At 31.3% G+C, this 27,057-nt stretch overlaps 3 protein-coding genes across 3 annotated transcripts; 2 read left to right on the forward strand and 1 right to left on the reverse strand.

The window, feature by feature from the left end:
• Nucleotides 1-5,364: 5,364 nt before the first annotated feature.
• Nucleotides 5,365-12,431, forward strand: LOC105123261 (truncated transcription factor CAULIFLOWER A-like). The gene is made up of 8 exons (XM_011022772.1): nucleotides 5,365-5,609; nucleotides 10,402-10,480; nucleotides 10,709-10,773; nucleotides 11,108-11,207; nucleotides 11,310-11,351; nucleotides 11,589-11,630; nucleotides 11,753-11,895; nucleotides 12,052-12,431. Exons 1-8 carry the CDS (start codon nucleotides 5,425-5,427, stop codon nucleotides 12,161-12,163), a joined length of 768 nt encoding a protein of 255 aa, XP_011021074.1. The 5' UTR covers nucleotides 5,365-5,424; the 3' UTR covers nucleotides 12,164-12,431.
• A 1,912-nt stretch (nucleotides 12,432-14,343) lies between these two features.
• Nucleotides 14,344-20,524, reverse strand: LOC105123262 (Regulator of chromosome condensation (RCC1) family protein). The gene is made up of 9 exons (XM_011022773.1): nucleotides 20,309-20,524; nucleotides 19,768-20,052; nucleotides 18,971-19,161; nucleotides 18,819-18,866; nucleotides 18,399-18,471; nucleotides 17,981-18,152; nucleotides 16,324-16,755; nucleotides 16,053-16,244; nucleotides 14,344-14,695 (listed from the first exon to the last, which is right to left on the reverse strand). The coding sequence occupies exons 2-9, from the start codon at nucleotides 20,021-20,023 to the stop codon at nucleotides 14,626-14,628; spliced, it is 1,434 nt and encodes a 477-aa protein (XP_011021075.1). The 5' UTR covers nucleotides 20,024-20,052; nucleotides 20,309-20,524; the 3' UTR covers nucleotides 14,344-14,625.
• A 1,931-nt stretch (nucleotides 20,525-22,455) lies between these two features.
• LOC105123264 (Thioredoxin superfamily protein) lies at nucleotides 22,456-25,789 on the forward strand. The gene is made up of 8 exons (XM_011022774.1): nucleotides 22,456-22,611; nucleotides 23,530-23,700; nucleotides 23,781-23,900; nucleotides 24,000-24,043; nucleotides 24,141-24,266; nucleotides 24,915-24,999; nucleotides 25,386-25,442; nucleotides 25,529-25,789. The coding sequence occupies exons 1-8, from the start codon at nucleotides 22,555-22,557 to the stop codon at nucleotides 25,604-25,606; spliced, it is 738 nt and encodes a 245-aa protein (XP_011021076.1). The 5' UTR covers nucleotides 22,456-22,554; the 3' UTR covers nucleotides 25,607-25,789.
• The last annotated feature ends 1,268 nt before the right edge of the window (nucleotides 25,790-27,057 follow it).

Below are 27,057 nucleotides of genomic sequence, written 5' to 3' on the forward strand. Positions count from 1 at the left end.
GCTGCTTTGCTGCCTCTTCTTCTCTTTTTCTCTCTTAATTTTCTTCTCCTCTCTTCTAATTTCAATCTTATAGCTACAATACCCGAACCATATTCATATTAACACTAAGAGACAGCCATCACATGACATTTCATGTGATGGTCCCACCATCACATGGTGTGGGACCATACACAACATCAACAACAAATTAACTGTCTTTATTTTTATGCTACAATTCATTTTTCAAACATAGCTCTTGGGATTTGGAATGATGACTGAAGGTTGTCTCCCAAGAAGACCAAACAGTATATGAAGAGGTTAAGCCAACAACAGCAGACATGGCTTCTTCAGTCAATGAAGTAAAGAAGAGGCTTAGCAGAGCCATCAACATATCCAAGAAGATGTTGGCATTATAGTAATGGCAGCACTTGGCTATACTAGAGGATGAAGTTGGAAGAAGATAACTTGATGGTCAAGAGATGGACCATGGTGTTGAAAGATAGAGTGGAGGACGGAGTTTCAAAGGTTATTTGGATTAAGAGAGGTGAATCCTTAGAGAAGCTTTAATACTATGACAAGGTTTATAAAACTACTTTGTCTGATGGTGCAGATATTATTTATAGAGTTTCTTTAGCAATATTACAGTAAGGTAATTAATATACAAAGTCAGCATATCCTTCTATATATAGCTACCGTCTACAATCAAGGAATTGCCAAGAATTATAGGATTAAGTTTTGATAACAGGTACAATATGAGTTGAGGAGAATCTTGGGGATCCCTCTATTTGTGTAATAATAATAGTTATTTTTTAAAATATTTTTTATTTAAAAATATATTAAAATAATATTTTTTATTTTTTAAAAAATTATTTTTAACATTAATACATTAAAATAATTTTTAAACCCCCCACCTATTCATTTCAAGTTCAAACTACATCCATCAGCCCGTGTATATATGGGAAATGTTATCAAACCCCCCACCCCCATATATGTTTGCGCACGCGCGCGCACCCAAAACTTCAGTTTGATCCTAATAGTTTTTGTTTTTATATTTTTAATTATTTTTATTTTATAATTTTATGTTAAGCTTCTAAACTTTATTTTATTTATAGTTTGGTGTTTCTTGTGTGTTGAAAGAACAGACTAAAAAAAATTAAAAAAAAAAACATTCAGTGAGCTAAACTTCAATTATAACAAATGTTAAAGTTGGTGCTAATTAATTTATTTTAATGAGTGGATTTTCATGTAAATGGTTTGAAACTCTTATTTTGCTAGAAAAAGTATTTCAAAACTCAATAATTTTTTATTTAATTTAATTTTTAGTTTTTTTATTGATTTTATAGTGTTTTGGGTTAAAAATAAATTTATGTCAAGTTACTAGAATGCTTTTTTAAGTATTTTCAGGTGAAAATAAATTTAAAATGAGCTTTTATGATCCAAGAATCCAAACCCTAACTTTATAACCACGGGAGATTATTGGAATTTGAACAAGATAACAACAAGATGTTTATATATATAAATAACATATTACTTGTTTTATTTAAAAAAATTGTTGTACATCCATTTTATTTAAAATAAAAGGCTATATGCATGAGCTTGACATTATAGTTCAAGGCGCATGTGGACTTTAATTTTTAGCTAGGCGCACAAGTCAATTCTTCTAGGATCAATGTCTAGTCTCTTTTGATATTATTTATGAAAAAATTTAATTGTTTTTTAATTTTAAATAAAATTAACCATAAATAGAATGATTAAAATAATATTTAAATTCAATCTTGTCATAGTTTTTAAATAAAATTATTATTTATCATTATAATACTAAAAATTATTTTATGAATTATTATATATGAACATAAAATTTAAAAAACATATGCCCATGTGGATATGATATTTTTTTTATTTTTTTTTTAATTTATTTACATATTTTTTTAGATTTATTGTTGTTTTATTTTCTCCTTTCATCACAAATAAATTATCGAGATGTGATTTTTTTTTGTTTTTTATTAAATTTTATTTTTTGAACCAAGATATTTTTTTATTCAAAAACTAATGATTCTAGTTAAAAAAAAAACCCTTTAGTTAAAATAAAAAAGAAATAAATCAATGGTGCATTTTCCATCTTTAATTCAAAGAATTGGAATTTTCATGAATATTTATTTGAATGGTCTTTAATTTTTCTATTTAAAAAGCATGCTAATAATAAAAAGATACTTTTTATTAAAAAAATACATTAATAAGGTAATGAAGATTCTCCTAATAAAATATATTTTATTACAAAATTCAAAATATTTATCTTTCCTGCAAACATCTATTTTAATTATAACAAAATTGATTTTGAAAATTCCCTTGCGAAAACAGCCAGTATATATATATATATATATATATATATGTATAGGGAGAAATGAGCGCGTATTAGTGCCGTGCAAAACAAGTAAGCAAATAGGTCAGCACGGACAAGGATAAGATTTTAGCGTTGAGGCCTATCACATCGACCGCTGGCGATAAAAATCTAACCGGGCCCCGACAGTTTTGTCCGTTGCATTCGTTAGTCCTCTTCTTCATTTTCTTCGGCAAAAACAACAAAATCAAGTCATTTCACCTTTCGCGTGTGGTCTGAACCACCGATTCTGTGTTTGGCTTACGTTAAATCCCCTTATTAAGGTTGTTTTAAATAAATAAAAATTACTGATTTAACTTTACCTTGTGGATCCGGTGCCATTCCTTGATCTGAATAAAGGATGATTAATATGTTGTCACTTTCAAAAAATGTTTCTGAAAATTCTTAATTTTTTATTTTCAGTTTATTTTTTATAATTTTAAATTATTTTAATATACTAGTATTAAAAATAAATTTTAAAACTAAAACTATTATTATTTACAAAAAAAAAAACAACCACTACTACAATCCACCTCAAACATTAACTAAAATGATATCCATTAATGTTGGCTATAAACAAAGTAAAATATAAATAAAGATTTATTACAAATAAAAAAGATATTTTTCCCATAATAAATATAATAAAAATTATTAAGTGTTATCTAATATTAGTTGTAAATCAAAAAATATTTTCTTTGATGATTTATACCTAGTTTACTCTAATTATTTTGTTCACACTAAGTTTTAATCTAAAAACTATTATATTTGTTTTGATATATTTCTAAATTACTTTTATGTTTGTTTATTATGCTTAATACGTATACATCGATCTAGTACCATATATTTTTGTTAATTAATTGTATTTAATTAGATATATTTTTGTTAATTAATTGTATTTAATTAGATATATTTTTGTTAATTAATTGTATTTAATTAGATATATTTTTGTTAATTAATTGTATTTAATTAGATTAATGAAAGTTTATAATGAAGGGTTTAAAATTACATTTAAGTGGTCGTAGAGTGTTCATAAAGGAGGCTTGATTTCATCAGAGTTTAATGATGATGTTTCTATTATCTTCAAAGAATTTCGACACTGTCTGTTTCGTTGCATTTCTAGCTCTCTTTTTTAATTTATTTTTTTATACATGCAGCTGGACATAATCACATTAAAGCATTTCGAGAAGAAGAGAAGGCCATGGCAGAGCAGATCATCTTCAAACTGAGAAATTGACTCAAGAGTGGTAGATATTAGGCATCTACTCGCATTGTATCCAGAGTTTGAAAACTCATCATGTCAATATATGTGAAAAGAGATAGCCAATTTGGTTGCAAAATCAGTATTTTTGTTCTATTTCTGGCTGGTTTTGCTTCTCTAGAAAAAAAAAAAAAAAGAAGATTGGCCAGGTTCTTATATATGGTGCTAGAAATATATGTTAATATTCCACTTCAGCTAGGTGCAATAACTCCCAGAGATTCCCCAGGTTCCATTAGGGTTTGAAGTGAATTAATCTATGTTACAAGGGGGGGAAAGAGAGAGGGAAGGGAACATAAACCAAAAAAACCCTATACTCATTCGGTATGATCATGATATAATCGATTTTTCATTTGAGGAATATATTTAGACTTGCAAAAAAAATCAGGAGGATTAGTTTGATGATTAAAAATATGTACTTTCTCTTTAATTAAATTAAAAGTCTTAAATCTCATTAGACTATGAGAAATAATATATTTTAATGATTTTTATTATTTGATATAAATAACCCCTTTTTTACCCTGTTATTGCCATTATTAGAGAGTTGATATAAAACAATTATTGAGATCTCATTTTTATTTTAAAATGATTTGTTATATAATATGATAGTTTTAATAAACAAGCATTTGAAAGTTTAAATTTTACTATCTTTAATTCTGAATTAAATTAAAATTAAGTATAAATATTTTTTAGATATATGCAAGTTTAAAATTAAAATTAATTTTACATTTATATATACACACACTTTAAAGATTTAATATAAAGCCATTTTGGCACCTCACCCATTATTAAATCTCGTTCAATATTTTGAAATGATTTGAATAATTTTAATATATTTTTTTCATTGAAATACAGTGATTTAAACAGTATTGCAATGTTAACTCCCTCTTCGACATCTAGTTCCTGAAAGTTAAAGCTTGTTTTGTTGGGGGATATAGTTATTCTTACACTTACCATCAATTTGTGGTTTTTTTTTAAAAAAATATTAAAAAAATATTTTTATTTTAAAAAATATATATTAATTTCAGAAACAATTGAAAATGTATAATTATTTTTTATTAACATACATGTTTGGAATAATTTGTACATATTTTGATTAATTTTATAAATTTTAAATTTCATGATTATGTAGATTTTTAATAAACCTAAAAAGTTCAAAATTAAAATTATAAATAAATTTAAAATTTAAACAATTGAGTTATCACTGTGTGTTGCTAAATAAGTAAAAATATGTAAGAAATAATATTAAACGAGTTTTGTTTTTCATGCAAATTACACAAAAAGTAGGTACACATGCATTATTGAGATGTGTGACCAAACATGAAAAGCAAAGGGGGCAATAAGCAGTTTACAGAACTAAAAGGATCGCCGTCATTAAAACAAAGAAGAATAAAAAATAGAAGCTGGGAGGTTTCCAGTTTCCACGCCATGGGTGACAAGATAGTGTCCAGACCGTTCGTCCATCAACCTGTGGCTCTGAACGACACGTCAACCAACATCTAGACTCTTCACCAATCACAGATCGACAGAACACAGCTTTAAAACCACTTCTGCTTTGCAAAACCACCCCTCTAAAAGTACGAGACCCCCACCACACTTCTCCACATATACATATATACAAAGGAGGGCGTTGGCTTGATAGTTCACCATACCATCACAGCTAAAACCACTTCTGTTTTGCAAAACCACCCCTAAGTACGAGACCCTCACCACACTTTTCCACATATACATACAAAGGAGGGCTTTGGCTTGATAGTTCACCATACCATCACAGAAATAGAAACTCTGAAGAAAAGAGTGAAAAATAATAAAGATGGGGAGAGGTAGGGTTCAGTTGAAGAGGATCGAGAACAAGATTAGCAGGCAAGTGACATTCTCTAAGAGAAGAACTGGTTTACTAAAGAAAGCTCATGAGATCTCTGTTCTGTGTGATGCTGATGTCGCTGTGATTGTTTTCTCTACAAAAGGGAAGCTCTTTGAGTACTCCACTGACTCCAGGTTTTTTCTTTCTTCTTGCTTAACTCCGCTCAAACTATCTCCATTTTTGTTCTTGCACGTTGATCTTGCTCTATAGTAAACTATCTAGTACTTGTTTTTCACATTCTTTATTTTTCGTTCTCGTATGGTTCTGCCTGTAATCCTTTTTCATGCTGTTCAAGGTCTGCATTGCACCTTTCCTTGCAACAATCTTTGAGTCTTGATGTCTGTTACATACAAACACAGATACAAACAAGAAACAATGCTACAGTACACATTTTTCTTGCTATAGAGAACATTGATGTTATTGTAGATGTATGAACAGTGACAGTTGTGTACATCACATCCTGTTGACTGTTTTATAAGTTTTTTTATGTGGAAAAAATCCTTGGCATTCATAATTGTCTTCTTATATAAATATTTATAGTTCCTGGTCGCCCTTCTTTTATTTTATGTCCTTTATGATTCCCTTTTGTCTTGTTCGTCAATTTTGTTTTCTTTGCATTTAGAGCTAGTACACGTACGGCATTAATCACTCAATCAAATGATGAGAAGGAGAAGCTTCAAATTTGTGAATTTTGAAGTTTTGACTCCTGCATGTGCATCTCGGCAGTTCTGCCTGTCATTTCCCATGTCTATATACTACGAGAAGCTAGTAGCGGCAAAGTAGCAGTATTTTAGGCATAGGAAGTGACTTGGATTTCCATATATTATAAGCTGAAGATCATATAGAACTTTAGCAGGTCAGGTCTAGCCAAAGGTCATAGAGCTCTGTGCATGGGGTTTTGTGCTTCAACGACAACGTATGATTAGCATATATACGAGGATATTGGGATATATATATGGTGCTGGTTGTTGTTTAAACAAACTAGAGATTCCATTTTTGAGACTTTTTGAGAGGAGAAAGATATCAATAGTAGTTAAGAGTTACATATTAGATCATAAAAAAAGTTCGGAACCATCAAACGGATTTTGTAAAAAAAAAACATATATAATTTTAATCTGATTATTAGATCAAATATCTAATTTTATAATTTTTTTTGTTGTTTTCAAATTCAAATTAAACCTAAAAATTGTACGTCAGCTACTTTTCCTTCAAAAAGAGGTTGATAAGAAGAGGAGAGACAGAGAATTGTGTTTATTTTTAAATTAAGTTTTGTGATTGTAATTTAAAAAACTAAGTTTTAAAAAAATATAATTAGTTATGATTAGTTGGATTTAAATATGTATTTATTAAAAATTATGATTATTATATATAATAAAAAACATATATACAATGTACCGGTTAAAAAATACATAAATATAAATATTGTTGCACAAAAACTACATTAATTTTAAATTTAATTTTTTAATAAACTCTATAATATAATATAAATATAATTTAATTTATTATCAAACGCCTTCCTATATTTGTTTTATTATAAATGCAAAAAAAAAAAAAAAAAAACAAATGCGGCCAAAAGAGACCTAAGAAAACAGGGAACAGCGGTTTCTCAAGGGAAAAGATTCGGCTAAGTCAAATCGTGGTTTCTGTAGTTTTCGTTTCAGTTACCTTTATCAAAAAAGCTTTAATAACGTTGGATTCATCAAGCTAATTTTATAGATACAATCATGGGGTGGGGAAGAAGATAATTCTGCTAAGGTTGAAACTGCCATTGATGAATTTGTGCAGAAAGAGGGCCTTGCACAAGTCTACAATTCAGCCCCTGTTTGTAACCCAAACCTATCCCATAAAAATTACTGAAAATACAGAGATGCTCCGCCTTCGACAGCGAAGAAATTTCAAAATCTACATAAGATACAATTCTTAATAAAAATCAACATCTAATCATTCCAATGATAATCGCCGCCACTGGCGCCTTCATCGGCACCATTTCATCAATGTTGCTATAGCCTATCACTGCAACTTAACTGTTATCATCTCCGCCGCCACCTTCCCGACACCGCTGATATAAATGTCATCCCAGCACTATCTTATTGAAGAAAACATTTTCACTTCATTTAAATGATTAGTTGAATTCCATTAAACAAAAACTTAGAAAGTGTTTATTTTTAATTAAATAATAGTCTTTTATCTTCCAACTCTAAATTTATTATTTGTTCTAAAGGGATTTAGTAATTGAAAATTAAGAAAATATATTTATTAAAACACAATTTCTCAATATGATTACTTTGTTTGTCTTATGTTGAAAATAAAAAGAAGAAATGAGCATAAAACAAAGGTAGATGTACCAAACAAAGCACTTATATTTACACGAGAGAACTAGATTTGTGGCTTGTACTTTGTTACATGCTAGCTGGTAATAAAAAATGTTAAGGAAAAAATATCAAGAGCAATTTTATTGATTCAATTGACAATTTAAATAATATAAATAAAAAAAGAAAAAAGAAAATTAGCTTATCTAAGTATCCAAAAACTCAATGTGAAAGGACAAAAATAAATTATTTTTATAAAAAAAACATTTTAAATTGAGTTAATTTGTAAGCTTTGTAATCATGAATATAAGATTGAAATAATTTTACAAAAAAAAAAACAGGAAAAAAAGTTTGAAGATCAATTTCTATGAGAACATAATAACTCTATTTAAAATAAAATAATAAAAAAAGAGCTTAAGCTCAATCTCTAGTAAATAAAATATTTTAGGATGAGAATTAAGGAAAATATATAAGTTTAAAAAAAGTTCAAAAAAACTCGATTCTAGCCTTTACACGTCAAGATGCAAAATATTTGACCTAATTGTGATATTAAGGCATCCACGTTCAAAAAAAGTTGTAATAAAATAATAAAATTTAATTATCAAACAACTCAATGTTTAATAACAAAACTGAATAAATAAATTTAATTAAAAAAAATAATGAAAAAAACTATAAGTCAACTCAGGTTAATCCACTAACTTTGCGACTATAGGCATATTAATAAGATAACACACTAAAAAGAAAAAGAAAAAAAAGTATGAAGATCAATTTCAATAAATAAAAGTTGAATGATAAAATTGAAATAAATCAATTTAAAAAAAAATAATAAATTCACGTTAAGCTTTGAAACTAGTGACTCTTGTTATGAATTCAAGACTAATCTCATAGAAGGTAGACCATAAAAAATAAGAAAATAAAACTCTTAAAAAAAAGATAAAATAAGAAAATATCAATTAAAAAAAGGGAAAAACCAAGCAAACCCGAGTGATCCTTTTAAACATGATTTAATTTTTAAAACTCACAATCCATTAAATTCAGGATTTTAGCTAACCTACTAAACTTGTAGTCCAGGTTATAAGACCAAGATAATTAAGTAGAAAAAAAACATAAAAAAATCACAAAGCTAAAAGGAAAATAAAAAAAATATCAACCAGCATTAACTTTCTAAACCAGTAATTAACCTGGAAAATTACACTATATGTGGAAAAACTTCGTAGCTCAATTTTCAACCAATTAAATGTTGAAAGATTAAAGTGAAAAAAAATATCAATTACGTCAAAGGATCCAAAAGCAAAAATTTAAATTTAAATAATAAGGATTAAAATTTAAATTCAAAATAAATTTTACTTTTGATTGAATGGTAAAATTAAAAAGAAAAATTAATTGAACAAAAAAAATATCAAAAGAATAAGGATCCTAAAAAATAGTAAGGGATGAAATTGAAAAATATTTTTAATTTATAGATTATTTAAAATTTTAAAAATAATAATCATAAGGTCATGAATCAAATATGAAGAAAAAAATAAATTGCAGTGGTTATCTAAATTCTTGTAGGAGCTAACATTAAATTTAAAAAGAAAAAAAAAACAAATAATTTTCAGTGTCAAACCAAAAATGCTTTTGGCGCACACGTCATCCCATCTTATAAAAGGCACTAAGGCTTTTTAAACACCTTCATGGAAGGCAGAGTTTAGTTACTGGATAGCCGTGCATGTACCACTTGAAAATTGTAAGGGTCAACCACTCATTAATATATACACGCGCTAGTATATTTTTTTAATAATATTTAATAAATAGTCAATTACAATAATGCTCACAAGTAGCCTTAAAATTAACTATAAAACAACATTAAAAAAAATTCTTCTAAAAGAGTTATGTCGATTTCATCTTTAAAAACTACAAAATAATTTCACTACTTGAAAAAAGAATGGAATATCATAGCTAAATTTAAATCCAGTTTATTTGGTAAGATTACCTGCATTGGCAGATAAATTTAAATCTAGTTTATTTTTTAAAAAAATATTTTTAAATAATGAGATTTTGTAAGATAGGAATTCATTTACAACAATTTTGACCACGACCTCTAGTTCCATCTCAATTATTATTGTCAAATTATAATGTGAAATGGCTGTCCATCTAGTAGCTTAACTTTTCTGGTCGGATTTTGTTTGCATCTCCATAACTCAATCCCTCTAATATCTCCCACTTAAATTCTTAGATTGAACTGATATTCTAGCTCGTCATGGTATAGTTTTTTGTCGGCATTGCTACTAGTCTAGAAAACAGAAGTTTTACTTCCAAAAATTCTGCATAACTATGATTTTTTCTTATTCAACGACAAGGGATGTCTTCGAACTAACGCATGCATCAATAGAGATTAAGTATATTTCTCGGATAATCTCATAGACATGCCTTTTAAATAAAGGTCATAGATTGAATAAGTTAATCATATCTTAAGATTGTTTTTACTAGATTCTCATGTCATGTAATCCATCTTTCTTTGGGTAGATAGTCATTCTTGTTTAGGTCTCATGGATGTTACTTAAATATTAAAACTTGTAGTTCATCTGCATAAATCTTAGTTGAGCATTCTTCAGAACTTCTCCATTTTTGGCAGCATGGAATCGATCCTTGAAAGATACGAAAGATGCTCGTATGCAGAGCAGCAGTTTGTGCCACATGGCCCTGAACATCAGGTATTATATGAGTATGATCTACCAGAATGAGTCCATAGTTATTAATCTTGTACTTTTGTGGGTGGACCGGAGAATGGCCAGTGGACACTTCAGCAAGTTAGCTTTTGTTTAAGAAGCCTAATAGGTTGTGTGTTTGTTGGTTACGGTTTCTCATGTATTTCAAACTTCACATTGAATATGATATTGTATGTGTCTAAGTTTCTTGATATTTTTGTGAATCATTTTTAGGGAAGCTGGTTTTTGGAGCACCCAAAGCTCAGGGCTAGGGTTGAACTCTTGCAGAGAAACCTAAGGTACTACTGTGATTTCATTTGAGTTGTATTGATGTTTGTCAAGTCATTAAATATGACTTTTATCCGTGTAGTATGCTGAAGTCTTAGTCTCTGTGTCAACTATACAAAAACACTCAACCAAAGGATTTCGTTCACTTCATTTTTTTTTTCTTTTTTTTTCCTAAAGGTATTGGAACCTTTGCTTACTGGTTTTTGAGATTCTTTCCTTAAAAAAATCTGAACAAAATCCAAGATGCTTGAGACCATCCTTTTTGTACTGTTTCTCACATGGCAATACAGCACTGGCCAATAATCAAGAAAATGATGTGACGTATTTCATATTTTGCCTATTTAGGAACTATACAGGACAGGATTTGGACCCTTTAAGTTACAAAGAACTTCAACACCTGGAGCAAAAAATAGATACTGCTCTTAAGAGCATACGATCAAGAAAGGTGAAGTTCAAGTTAGGATTGTTTGTGTTGTCACATGCTAGTTTGTTTAGATATACATGTTGTAATGCTTGCTCATGGTGTAAGTTAATCTCGAATTTGCAGAACCAACTCGTCCATGAATCCCTTGCAGAAATGCAGAAAAAAGTAAGATTTCTGCACTTCTATTCGCTGCTTTGGTGAAAATTTTGTTTATGTTTGAGTAGCCGCATAAAAGTCACTAATATAGTAATATAGCACTAGCCTGTTACCAAAGGTCCAAAACACTAGCTCAAGAGCCTAGGGTTCACAGCCCTAATTTCTATGATAAAATAGTTTGGATTCTTAGCCCTAATTCATATTCATGGTATGGTACGTGTCATCTAACACACAAGCTTGTGGCAGGAAAAGGCACTTCAGGACCAGAACAACATACTAGTAGAACAGGTATACAAGTCACTCAAATACGATTGTCAGGTTTGGTCTTTCATACTTAAACAGGCTATATTGCATTATATTGCATTATATCTGAAAACTGATAGTGGAAAATTTTGTGAGAAAAAAAAAAGGCCAAGAAAAAACTGAAGGCGCTAACTGAGCAAGCACAATGGGAGCAGCAAAACCTTGGCCAGAACTCATCCTCTTTTATGCTACCACAAGCACCACCTCCACTGCAGCCGTCAATGCTATCACATCCTCCACCAACTATAGGGTATGTTCTCTCCTTTCTTGCTCTAGAGAAACATTATTTCTATGGAAGTAAGGAAAAAAAGGATGCGTGGTCAATTTAAGCGAGGATACTATAATTCCATGCTTTGCTAGTTGATTTACAGACTAGAAAATAACCATTTGTTGCAAAATGATGCAGTGGCAGTTTCCAGATTAGAGGATTCCTGAACGGAAACAAGGATGTTGAAGTTCAAACTCAACCTAGCACCATTCCACATTGGATGCTTCGCCATGTCAATGATAGAATTTGAGACATGGGATGAGAGATCAGAAAATCAATGGGGCATTGAGGTGAAGAAGAGTACTTATCACTTCGTTCTTATAGCCGTCAATTTATCCATCGCATAACCTCTACTAATATGCAGACAATTTCAAGTGCTTATTCACAATAATTGAATTTGTAATCTTAACTATTTCGAGACTAAAACCAGCTCCGTGTCTTGTCATATCCCTTAAGTAGGCAAAGATTCCACTTTGCATGCATGCTAGTATAGTCTCTGCTTCAACAAGCTTACTCCACCCTGAATCGGCAGCTGAAAATCTCATTCATGAATCATGATCAAGAGCTTTTATCTTGACTTATTTGGTGGCAACGCTGCCATCGCTGGCCTAGCCAAGATGAACATGTGAACTAATTTATCTATAAACAATAAACTTAGAAAAGAGTTTGACTTCTATTGTTGAAGAACAAGAGACAGAATTCTTTGTTTTCCCTTCTTGTTTGGTTTTGCTTTTCTTGTGGGGATTAGATTTCGTAGTGAGTGGTCACCTCATGAGTCAACTTAACACCACAGGCTACAGCTCCAGTGATGCCAATTTTCCAATTGCGACATGGTAAACCACAAATCGAAGTTGTCTGTGATGATATACCAGCTCGAGAATGAGAAAAGAAAACTATTTTCTTAAATAAAATACTATTAAATCAAAAGACTATTTAATTATTTTTATATATTATATGGATTTATTAATTTGTTTTCATAAACTAAAATAACTAAATTATAATTAAATGGCTCAAGAAAATGAGTTGTATTTACCCAAAAAATTTCCTTGAATTTAAAGGATGAAATTAGCAAAAGAAAAAAATATTAATTGAGAAAAAAGAGCAGAGAAGAAAAAAAAAAGCAAAACCCCCTTCCTATTTTATTTTATAGTTAAAAATATCATTTTCATGTGCTATACTACATGTCAAATTAATTTTTTTAGTGTAAAAATTTTTCTAGGTATATATTGTTAGAAAAATTAAATTAAATTATCTGGAGATTGATCCGATATAACGATCAACTTGACAAAACATATTTTCTAGTAGAAAAATTAAATTAAATTATCTGGAGGTTGATCCGATATAACGATCAACTTGACAAAGGTAAAGACAACCCAAACAACTATTAAAAATATAGTTTGACTAAAAAAATTTAAAATAATATATTTTTTAAAATATTAAGACGAAAATATATTTGATTGATTTAAGTCAATCTAAGTTAACCTTTCAAATCTAAAATTAGGACATGAGACTAAGATAACATTACAAAAAACAAATCAAAACAAATTATAAAACCTAGTATCCAATTAAATCTAATATTAATAGGATAAAAATTGAAAAAAAATCAATTAAAAAACTAAAAAATATACAACTTGAGTTAATCTAAATAATTGATTCAAGTTCACAAATTAAATTATATGATTGAAATAATTAATATAAAATAAATAAAAATAAATTATAAAATTTAATTTTTAATTAATTGAAGGATGAGATTTGAATTATTCTTCAATAGCATGTTTGTTGTTTATACGTGCTCCACCGAGATAAAAAAAAAGATAACTTGGTGCTCTAAATGCTATCACAAACAACTAATTATAATAATTGAATAATCTTACACACGCTGCTCGAAAGGTGCAGGAATCGTTGCACACATTAACAAAAAAAAATAAATAATATTTAATCTTTTAAAATTACTAATTAGCCCTTAAATCATCCCAAAAATAACAAAAAAATATATAAAAAACAAAAAACACCCTTAAAACAATGCACACAAATTTTTATTTGAAAGGCAATCTCATAACTTCATTATTCATAAAATAAAAATATAAAACATCCCTCCTGTGCAAATTTAATGTTTTTTTGTTATCTTATATGTATCACGGTAATTTTAGCATGCAAATAATAGTAAAAGACAAAAGCAATCATTTTTTTGCTTTAAAGAAAATAAAATCATTTAACTTTGTAAAATGTATATATATATAAACCAACTTATCCTTAATCAATATTGTAATATTACATCACCTTGACAAGATGGTTTTACCACCAAATGCAAGTTTTGTATGGCTTTTAAGCTGCTTTTCTTTTAATTTAATTTAGCGTGGCCTCCCCAGGAGGCTAGATCTTTAATATAACACAACGTCACTTGTCTATGATCAAGGCGAGCACCATTTCAGAGCAAGAATCCTTTTGCATACACTTTAAGTCCAACAACCACTGAATTTTATACAAGGTTCAATAAGAAGTTCAATTTCGACTTCAATATCAAGCATGTGGTTTTGGTTCAATGGTCACAACCAGAGTGATCACCTACATGACCTACGAGAAGTGAATTATATGATACACGGAGCACCAGGGATTCCCCATTGGCATCTCAATAATATAGTTATTAATTGCAGTCCTCATTGGATCACCAACGAAAATACAGACCACAACAGTGAGCAGCAATCTCCAGTCCTAATTGATTGTTTCGTCCTTCCTGTTGCTGATATCTTCATAATCTAAATCGCCTCCAAGCAAATGCTCCCTGCAGGTAAAAAGAGCTGTGTTGTTAAGCATCTCCAAATGAAACAATAGGAAAATGACGAGATAGTACATCCAAGCCATCGCAAGGATAAAGTGGCAAAGCTCACGGTGGCATAAATTGCACACGAGCAGTGGTAACAAAATGTAAACAATGATTCAATTGACAGTAGCTCGATTCAGTATTTTAAAGATGGTTGGTATTGAAGCATCGCATTAATATGAAATTCACATCACAGCCACTCTAGAAAGAGTAAAATCTAAATATTTTAAAGAAGGTTGGCATTGAAGCATCGCATTAATATGAAATTCACATCACACACTCTAGAGAGAGTAAAATATAAATACATGAGATCACCTCCCATGTCACTCCAAACATTTTAGAGAATTTCAGCTTCCAATCAAATTCTAGTGACTCACAGCATAAAGTAGACATCTTTACAAGCAGAGGATGGTGTGCTACTAAAAGAGCAATTGGAAACTCGGGCCAACCTACATTTCAAAAAAATTCAAATATTTTTGGCTAAAAATTAATTTTTTTATGTTCTGGATCGTTTTGATACGCTGATTTCAAAAATAATTTTCAAAAAATAAAAAAATTATTTTAATGCATTTTAGAATGAAAAGCAGCCCCATACTCTCAAACAGGGTTTAAGACTCCAGAATAAAGCAACCAGATCAAAAGAATAAATAGAAACAAGGGCTAACTACAAAAATACCCCTTCCATGTAGGGCTGTTTTCAATGTTAACCCTTCATCAATTGCATCCATCAATTATACCCTTAAGGTTACCACATGTTTTTAATTGGTACCCTTCAATCCACCTTCCATCCAAATCAGTTTAACATATTCCATTAAATACCCATGTGGTAACTCAGAATTTCAAGATTTATCAAATTTAGAACAGAATAAGAAAAATAATAGTATGAGATTGGGAAAAAAAATTGAACTTGAAACATTCAATTTTTAAATTCTTTATAATTTTGAATTAAATGGGATTTAATGGTTCTTTTTTCTTCTCTTTTAACAACTAACTTTAAATTTTTAGTCTAAACGGGATTCAAGTTTTTCAAAATTTTGAGTTTAAATTAAGTTTTGTCTTTTTTATCATTAACTTTTCATTTTTAAACAAAAAATTCAATTAATCTTGAAATTTAAAAGTTTCTGCATGGGGGTGTAAAAGATTTTGTTAACAGATTTGGATGGAAAGTGGAAGGGAGGGTGAAATTGATAACTTTAGGTAACATTACGAGTAAAATGGATGTGATTGATGAAACACACAGCCCCATGTATTCTTGTGGTTAACCCTATAAATAACAAGTCAGAGGCAGATCTATCAACCATACACAAAAGAGGAATACCTCAATCTTCCACAGAGGCGTGCTAAAGCATCTGCTCCTGTTCTGGATGCAACATCCTCAATTTCAGAGGCATTTGATAAAGTTACATTCTCTGCAAGTCTAAACTCGCACAACTCTTTCAAGGAACAAGCATCAGTCAACACTGCTGAATGGCCACCACCAGCTGCTAGTTTCCGCACTTCCCCTACACACCTGCAATTTCATACTTCCATCAAAATCCAGGACTAAATAAATCAACAGAAGCTACTGAAGAAATTTAGCTATAACGTACCAGTCAACTGGTGATGGATACCAAGCGTAAGTAGATTTCTCATTCGCTGCCTGACCATAGCTATTGTAACCCCATCCATGTATTCTTCCATCCCTCATAGAAACAAGTGTGTGAGAATGTCCACAAGCAACATGTTGCACATCAGTTGGGACCACCAAAGCAGGGATATTTCGCAGAAAGGATTCAGATTCGCTAGGAATGAAAGAAAAAGATCCAGTTTGGGGGCCAAGGCCCAATTGCCCAGCTTGACCACCACCCCAAGCATAAAGAGCTCCCTTTTGAGTCGCTGCACAAGTGTGTACACCACCACATGCAACATCCTTGATGAAGATTCCATCAAGGGCAACCACTCGCCTCGGCAGCAACTCTTTATCCCCAGACTGAAGAGAAGTGTGCCCAAGTTGGCCCATGTTTCCTAGCCCCCAAGTATAGCTGCATGGCAAGAAGTTAACAATCATGAATGATCAGTTTTCTGCAGGGAAAAACAACAAGAATGGTATATAGAATGAGTCCAATTGTTTCTATGACTTGTCTTTGGAGTATGGCCATAGAATAAGCCATTCAAACAAATATAGGCTTTTAAAACTAAAAGATTTCTCTGGATTAAAGACCATCACACAGAAGGGATGGGAGAGGGATGTCAGCAAAGGGCTAAATATTGAATCTTTCTTCTTAGAGACAAATGCTAATTGCTGCTTCTTATTCTTCATTTTGTGATAGGACATTAGATACAGTACGCTCAAGGCTAACCAAACATTAATGAAACAGTCCTTGTACATGAAGAAGTTCTCTCAGCAGAAGAATCAGCATCTGCATCAGTCCGAAACATGTGCTACCACATGCTGAACCTTTCACGAAAGTGACTTGGTTGAGATAAGTCAAATTTAGAGGGGGTTGCAAGTTCAACAAAAAAGTTGGACAAAACATCGATACAGACCAAATGCTTAAGATGTTTGGTTAAAGGTCTTCAATTGTATATATGCTCCTTATCTAGTAGGTAAGCAATTAACTCATATGCCACTCAACATTAATTTATGCTAGTCATCCTGGATGATGTGACACCTCCTGCAACTGCTTTACCAGTTTTGTGAGCAGCATGTATGCAATACTCGTAACCCATTTCCATCTCCTGGCATAAATCAATATCTAGTTCTACATATTAGCTTTCTAGTTTCTACCCCAATTTCTCAGTTATATTATGTTCCACTTCAGCCATGACTGAGCTCTCTGCTAAGTAGAACCAAACTATGATTGATAATGTAACAATCCTAAGCACATGAAATTCTACAATTTGCGAGACCACACAATAAGTTTGTTGCAGAAAAAAAATATGAGACAGATTTGTGCTAGGGAAAAGAGGCTTGAGCGTCATAGTAGAGAATGCAAGAAACAACCAAAGCAAAAAGTTAGTGGAAGAAATAATGGATCAACAATAACTTTTGCTTTTCATGGGATAACCAAGGTGTTGGGGAAAGAGACTTGTGGATCATAATGCATCGCATTTCCATTGCACCCCTTCTCCTGACTAGACATGAGATTCCAATATGAAGATATTTCCCAACCTTCAAAGAGAGTTACATGTGTCATGCGGATAACCACAATTCTCATGCTTAAATGTAGAACTATCTCCATTTAAGAGGTCCTTCAGATAACTTACACCTCGCCTTTTTCAGATATGGCAGCTGTGTGGTACTCCCCACATGACACTTGGGTAATCTTCACAAGCTCAGGGGATTCGTCAAGAAACTTTGCATAAGCATTTATTACACGAGCCCCCTGTAGTCCTTCACAAGTAAAACCTCTGCCAAGTTGACCATATTCATTGTAGCCTGATTTGTCAGAAGAACAATAATTTACTGATTAATAAATAGGTCGGATGAGAATGGTGCAAATTCTTCCATTTTCTTAGATCAAACGTCAACCAATTAAAAATTGGCACATATATTGACCAGACGTTCTTAAGCTTTATCATAAACACATTATATGAAAGTTGATGGAAACAAAACAACAACAAAAAATCCACGCTTCTAAAAAAAATTCACAATAGCTTTTCATGCATCAAGAAGACCATTTACCCCAAGCTTGCAGTAGGCCATCCTCTGATAAAGCCACCACATGAACTGCACCACAGGACACCTGGCGGATGATCTGAAACAATTGATGTGCACAATCCAAATTAATCCAGTAGAGTGAGAGTCGATAAAAAATTGAAGATATATCCAGCTTATGCTTGATAGTAATGTTTCTTATCAATGAACACAAAACAGATTTATGATGAGAGGTAAAAACCAAAGAATTAAAGATTAACAGAGACTGAAATTACTTTTAGTTAATGGCCAAAATGCCATATCCAAGTAAGAAGAATAGCATATTGAAGGACTATGGAATATATTGCATCTATTTTCATAATGAATCAGCTTAAGTACTAGAATACCAGCAGTTGTTTAAACTAGTTAGTTTATAACTGAAAATGCAAACTCTGATCTTTAACATACCGTGTTTGGTGAAAAGGCTCCACAGAACAAACGTGGATAATTTGATCCCTGTAATGAGAAGAATAAAATTCACTAAAATATAATAAAACTGAACAGGGTAATACCTCCTGATGTTTATAGGAAAGGAAAGTTAACTGGAATAAAATGACAACCTGATTTTGTCCCCAAACCCAGAGTCTACTCAAGACGGTTCCATCATTTTGACGAGGCTCTGCAATAGCAGCAGTACAATGTGCCCCACAAGATACAGATTTCACAAACTCTGTCTCCAGTTGCTTCACTTTCTTCGGGTACTTCCTGCCCTCCTCAGTGCCATCTCCCAGTTGACCAAATTCGTTAGCCCCTGGTTGAATACACGGATAGCTATATAATGCCTTTCTTCATAGGAAATACACGTGCACTATCAAATGTGATCCTTGATAAGATATATTGAACAAGCACCCAAAACCAGGGTACATTGCTAATGCAAGAAAAAAGAAAATAGATATAGGCACAAAAACAAATTTGAGAAGATAAACATCTAAATCCATAAAGAAAAACTATTATACAGATATGCAGCTAAAATATTAAAATCCGCTATCCAACCAATAACAGTAAAAAACACAGGAATAAGTAAATCACTAACATTTTCAATTACATGTTAGAAGAATTCTAAGGCACAATCATCACCAAGGAATTGAGCAAAATGAGGATATTATTCCCAAACCCCAGGTAAAGAACAACGGTTCACAAGTGATAGCCAAAGTATGCTCTTGGCAACAAGGAATTACAGCTTCATTGAGAAGAAAAATCCCTATTATCCATGCATTTTTTTTTATCAGTGCAGCATAATAACTGTCTCGTTTGAATCAAACTATAACAAATCGTACACAAAAATCCACAATGAACAGCGATTAAAGGATAGATAATACAATAAACAATAACAAAAAAAAGGTAGAAGGTAACAAACCCCAAGTGAAAAGTGACCCATCAGAAGCCACAGCAGCAGTATGCTCACGGCCACAAGCTATATCCAACCACCTAGCATTAGCTCCTGCAGGGCACCCAAAAAGCTCAGGAGGAAGCTGTTTTGGAATTCTCAAGTGACCATCTTTGCCTTCCCTCCCTGTTTGCCCACTCTGATTGTATCCCCACACATAAATTGCACTCTTTGTTGGAAAATTCACTGACCTTTTCGTCTCTCCTATTATCCCATTTATATCCATTTCTATACTATCTCGTCTTTTAAAAACCCCTAGCAGTAAAACCAACAAATAAACCCAAAATGAGACAAGGAAATTTCATCAGTTCTTAATGAAAAGGCCGAAAAAATCTAAACTTCTGACGGCCCATTAGGAAAAACCAAATCTCTTGATGACCCATTTGCGATTCTTCAAATTTTGATACAAAGATTGAATGGGTCATGGTGAAAGTGTGAGTTTGATTGCTGGGAAAATTGAAGAAGGAGAAAAGAAAAGAAAAAATGTAGCGAGGGTGCAATTGAAGCATACCTTTTTTCTGGTTATTACAGTGAGATTTTGTTGAGAAAATGTGATGTAATATTGTAATAAAGTAGGGAGATTATAGAGTACTATGTATGGAGTTGTCTTTTGGAGAAAGGGAAGAGAGAATGTGAAGGAATTCACATTCGACATTGCTTGCGGAAATTGGGAGTTCTCTATATTCCAGAGCTGTATGGGCCACGAATCTTCTAGAACCAGTTTATATGGTTGACCGTTTCTTGTTTTTCTTTACTTATTTTTTCATGGCATTGGATGGATGGCTTTTGTACCTGTTGCTTTTTTTATTATGTTTTTTTATTTAAATTTTGTTTTTAATGTTTTGATATGTTGATTATAAAAAAATATTTTAAAAATATATTAAAAGTGTTTTTTTATTTAAATTTTTTTTTAATGTTTTGATAAGTTGACTATAAAAAATTATTTTAAAAATATATTAAAATATTTTTATTGTGTTTTTTAATTTAAAATTATTTTTTGATATTTTTTAATGTTTTGATAAGTTGACTATAAAAAATTATTTTAAAAAATAAAAAATATATATTTTTAATATTGGGACTCGCTCTAAGTCCTTGGATGTGTTGGAGTTGTTTATCTACAGCATAGATATGGCATTCATTTATTATGCTAGTGTCAAGGTGCTGGTAGCAGTTGTGTACTTGTTTATTTAATGTAATATCATGACAATAATATGAGCCTCGCTCCAAGTCCTTGGATGTGTTGGAGATGCTTATCTACAGCATAGGTATGGCATTCATTTATCATGCTAGTGTTAAGGTGCTGGTAGCTGTTGTGTACTTTTTTATTTAATGTAATATCATGACAATAATAGTTATTTTTCATGCTCAAAAGTTGAAGTCCTGAACAATATATTTGATGCGAAGTGCAAACCACTAAAATCAGGAATGGTAAGTGAGGTTTAAATAAAAAATACTTTAAAAGCAATTACTACTATGATATTATATATCTTTAACATTAATTATATTAATTAAAATTAAACATATTTTATATTTGAGAAAATAGATTTTTATTGAGAATTAAAATTATTTAGATCCAACTATTAAATTTAAATGTAAGAAATATATAGAGTTAAAATTTCAAAATTATTTATCCAAATTTCAATTTGCACATTTAGTACGAAAATAAGAGTATTCAATTGGAATTTTTTTCAATCACAAATGTGTTCTTTTTTATCTTTTTTATCTCTGTTTTTAATCCAAAAAAATCTTTTATGGTAATAATTTAATATTGGAGATGGTTTTGGGGTAATTTTTTTAAAAAGGAAATATGAGAGATGTGCATTTATGTTCCTTTTTTTGTTTTAAAAATAAATAAGTTTATTCTAAAATTATCCCATTTATTTTAATGTTTTTATTTTTATAAGTTTATTCTTTTATTTATGTTTTCATTTTGAAATACTATCACAACACAACCTTATATAATTTCATAATTATACACAAATATGAGAGATTAATATAACTAACTATAATTCACTAGCAACTTCATTATAGAGTTCATCTCCTAAAAAGTAAGGAGTTTGTATAAATTGGATAGTTCAAATTAATTGTAAAATGATATAAAATTAAAATGAATTTGTACAGCAAATCTTGAACTAAGAACTCTGTCTTCGGTTTCTTTTTAGCCATTTTTATTGATAAAAACAAAATTATCTTTTTATAATTTCCAATATATATCAAGCAAGTTAACCTAGTATTAATATCTTCTTTTTTTCTCAAGAGACGTCAAGTTTAAAACAAAAGGAAAAAAGAAAAGACAAGAAAAGAAAAAAATAAGTTAAAGAACATATGATTATGACCCAACTTCAGATAAATATTTATTTATTTGTTTTAATATTCCAAGAGAAAAGGTGAAATCTATCCTGTTTACTCGAGAATTATGAGCATTTTACGTGCCAGGAATGTCAACTAATTTGTGTAAGGCATATGAAGGGAATCTTTCATCAACTCTTGTGTTCATAGCTTCATATTGAGCCTCCAGATACTAAATAGCAGAGTCAAGACCGGACGAGTAATGTTTAACCATTTTCTTTAAACGTGTGGTGTGAAATTAATTTCCAAAAAAAAAACTGTTAAAATTTGTCACATTTTAAGGGGTTGGTGGAGATACTTTTTTTTTTTTTCTTAATCAGCTGAATTTTCCAGTAGGTGACAAAACACTTGAAACAGTCGAATGATCCAAAGTCCACTTTTATCGTTAAAAATATACTTATAAGCACCATGTTTCTCAACTGTATGGTAGCTCTTGGGAAGGTCACAGCTCCTTCATTCTTTCAGGTACACGCGTTTTCTCTCTTTCAGAAACCAAACCTCTCTACCATTTTTGTCAATTCTTTCTTTATTCCCATTTTTAGTAATTCATATTGTAATAGATTTTACCAAGTCTTGTTCTTCTTCCTTATTGGCTGGCAAGTTTTTGTTCTTTGAGTTACCCTAGATGATTGAAATGGTTCTTTTTCATCATTGTTATTATTGTTTTTGGCGATGTTTGAACTGGGTAGGCAATCCTATTCTTGCTTTTGGAAAAAAAAAATTATGAAATAAAGAAAACCCTTCTATTATCATGCGGTTTTCTTTCAGTTTTTAATGCGATCATAAATGAAGAACTTGTGAATTTGGTTATTCTGCTTCATTGCTTGGCTTAGCATTTGGTTTTGTTCCTAGCTATTGATCCAGAAAGGATAAACATTTGATAAAGGGATGGTAGCTGCTACGAGTGAAATTGGATGAGGCTAGTCTGGGATTGTTCCTTCAAAAGACTTCAAAAAGTTTTTACCATTCCATTTTGTGTTGAAATAGGAATGATATGATAGTATAATAGCTCGTCAATCCAACAAGTTAGCTTTTCTGTGGAACAGAATTAAGAGGAAAGGGTTGGGTGGGCTTGAAGCACCATTGAGGAAATAGAGAAGAAAAGGTAGACATTATTGCCTCTTTCAGGTAACTAAATAGATTACCATGAGAAATTAACAAGCTTATTCATTGTCACAGACTGTAAAAGTTACAATCAATCTTACATTAGTTCACCGCTGAAAGACAATGGAAGGATTTTTTTTCCCTTGCAGCGTTTTGTTCCTGGTCTTCTAATGAATTTGTATTAGGTTTCGATGTGTCGGGACGTAGAACCAGAAGAAATACAACCTTAAGTCTTTTCGAATCTTCAAAATATGTGAACCTGACCCTATGTTTGTATAGTTTAAAGATCGCAGATACTTAAGCATCATGGCTGAGTCAGGTAGTAACAACACTGGAAAGAAGCTTATCCGAATTGATGTCAGTTCAGACACTGTATGCCCATGGTGTTTTGTTGGCAAGAGAAATTTGGACAAAGCTATAGCTGCTTCTAGGGATCGGTTTGATTTTGAGGTTCCTCTCTGTCTTTCTCTCTGCCTCTCTTTCTTGCGTTAGAGTTTCAGTCTAACTTTAATATCATATTTACTCTGCAGATCAAATGGCATCCTTTTTTTCTTAATCCTTCTGCCCCTAAAGAAGGTGTGAATAAGCTAGATTTCTACAGGGAAAAGTTTGGATCTCGAGCTGAAGGAATCTTGGCTCGGATGACTGAGGTATTTACCATTTTTTCTTTCTCCTCTTACATACATTTTACTGTTTGTGTGGCCTTTGGGTTTGGTTAGAATGTAATTGTGTCGCTATGATCGTTGCAGATTTTTAAAGGTCTTGGTCTGGAATATAACATGTCTGGACTCACGTAAGATTTCATTTTGAATTCATAAATGGACTTTGTCATATAAGAAAAACAAGTAGTTGATTTGATGCTGAAACTGTAAGAATTGTCTTGTGAACAGGGGCAATACTCTAGACAGCCACAGACTTATAAATTTTGCCGGCCAACAGGGTGTTGATAAGCAACATAAACTTGCTGAGGAGCTATTTCTCGGATACTTCACTCAGGCCAAATATGTTGGTGATAGGTAAGTGCATATATTAGAACTTTTCACCTCCACACATGAGACTTATCATATCTTCTTTTGCATTTGTGTGTTTATGGTATCCAAAACTTTGTAGCGACTAACCATTTCCAGAAGACTCCATGGCTGCATTTCCAAGACTTTTTTCTCATAGTTTTCGAGAAGTTGCAAGTGGAATCTATTACTCAAGGATCTCAACCAGATTTCTAGCTTTAATTCAACCAAGTCACCTTGACACAGCATGACGTTGTCTAAGAAGCATTCTCAATAAATTGATTGTTGAATTGTTCAGAATGAAATGAGATGGCAGCCTTAAAGCATTTCACATGAACATATGACAGATGAACGCAATTTTGTGAGGCGTTTGTTATTAGTATGGTTGATGCTGCTTGGTAATTGAGAAAGCAGTTCAATTTCTATGCTTTTCTCAGATAGTTGAAAGGGGCTCCGCTAAGCCTTCACTAGTTTTGCTGTCTCATAAAAAGATTTGTCTATGCTTCTGCATTCTAACAAGGATAGCACGTCTTCTTATCCTAATATAACAGTCTTAGGCCATTGAGATGTATCATGAAAATGTACAACAAAGTTAATAGTGTTTATTCATCTTTACATCCCATTAAGGAATACTCTAACGCTCCCAACTGGATGCAGGGAATTTCTTCTAGAATGTGCTCAAAAAGTTGGGGTAGAGGGAGCAGCTAAATTTCTTGAAGATCCTAATAATGGAGTCAAGGAGGTCTTTCCCCCCTAATTGTTTAATATTCCCTTTGGTTGCCATTAAAATAGCTAGAATTAAGAAATCAAATTTTTTAAAATTGGTGGTTTTTTCTCTATTTGGGAAGCATTCAAGGATTAATTTCATTGCTTTCTTTTTTCTGAAAAACAATGGAATGGAATATTGTCCAAGTCTCTTCCATCACACTTCTTTTGAATCCTGATTGACAGCAGGCACATCTCCCCTAAAATGTCACTTTACTACATATTTTCACAATCAAACCAGTCATGGGCTCTCTTCAGATGAAATCGATTGCCTTTGTTACCTTTCCTTATTCTCATAAATTGAAAACTAGCCTGACTAGCAACTTCATTTGGGCTGAACTTTCTGTTTACGATCATCTGAAGGTTAACGAGGAGCTTGAGAGGTACTCAGCACATATCACAGGAGTCCCATTCTACGTGGTATGTCATAAAGCATCCTTTCTTATTTAGCATAGATCTTTGTTTCGGCATGCAAAAGGTCCGTTGACATGGAATTTTTTGAGCAGATCAATGGGAAACAGAAGTTGAGTGGTGGCCAGCCCCCTGAGGTTTTCCAGAAAGCTTTTGAAGTTTCCGCAAAATGATTGTTCCTCGCTACGAAAAATTTATATTCCTGTAATGTAACATCTGCTTTCCTTGGAAACAATAAACTTGCTATAGGAGAATATATACTCCATACACGATCCTTTGTGTTTTACATGTCCCGCAAATACAATCATAAAGCTTACATATTACAATAAATAGAGACTACGGTCTTCTTCTTCTTTTTTCAAAGCATCCTTCCAATCCCCTGCAATGCATTTCTACAGAACAGGCAACATTTTTCACTCTTGTTAGGGTTTCATATTAGTCTTGCTGTACAAGGCTCATAGAATCGCTACAAACGAAATGGAAGTGCAGGGGAGTCTAAAATTACTGATAAATGGCTGGTTTATTTTTACATTTTAAAAGTGTTTTTAAAAAAGTTTATATTTTTTTTATTTTTTTAAAATATATAATTTAAAAAATAAAAATAATTATTATTATAATATCAATCATACTTGTAGAGCTCATATGAACATACAGCTAATTGTCGAGCAGGCTGCATTCCCAAACAAAGCCTATGCGTGGTGAACGTGAAATCTTACTAAGAAAAAGGAAAGCAAGAGTGTGTTATTAGTATAGTTTTTAAACCCGGCCCGGTGGCTGACCCGGTCCAAGGCTCGGGTTCCGGGTTTTGACCGGGTCACCGGGTTTTGACCGGGTCGAACGGGTCGGCCGGGTCAAAAAAATAATAAAAATAATTAGCAAATGTTTTGAGGTGCAAACAGAATGAAGATGTTTCCATGACTTGGACTTCTCATAAACTTCCAATCAGAATTGTTTTATTTCAAGGGAGTGATGAGGTAACCTGATTGATGCCTCTGAGTCCATTTATTAATTCTTTGAATACAATATTAGGATTTTGATGTATAGTAAGTTTTAAAATAATTTTTTATCTAAAAATATATTAAAATAATTTTTTATATAGTTTTTATATTAGCACATTAAAATCATGAAATATTAAAAAAAATCAATTTTAATAATTTTTTAAATTAAAAAAATAAAAATTATCAAAATATCTTATAAATGCTTTCCAACTACTTATATTTTTTTTGACCTGCGAACCGAAAAAGGTTGTTATTTATTGCAATGTCTTGTTACTACTATGATAAGTTGTTATTGCAATGTCTTGTTACTACTATGATATGAATTATAGGAGTATGAATATTTAGGTGTGCAATTATAGTTATTTAAAAAAAATTGTGTTAAAATATATTAAAATAATATTTTCGAAAACAGAATGAAGATGTTACCATGCCTTGGACTTCTCATAAATTTTCAATCAGAATTGTTTTATCTCAACGGAGCTATGAGGTAACCTGATTGATGCCTCTGAGTCCATTTATTAATTCTTTGAATAAAATATTAGGATTTTGATGTATAGTAGGTTTTAAAATAATTTTTTATCTGAAAATATATTAAAATAATTTTTTTATATAGTTTTTATATTAGC

The sequence above is a fragment of the Populus euphratica genome, unplaced genomic scaffold, assembly GCF_000495115.2.
Source record: "Populus euphratica unplaced genomic scaffold, PopEup_1.0 scaffold10.1, whole genome shotgun sequence".
Classification (NCBI taxonomy): Eukaryota; Viridiplantae; Streptophyta; class Magnoliopsida; order Malpighiales; family Salicaceae; genus Populus; species Populus euphratica.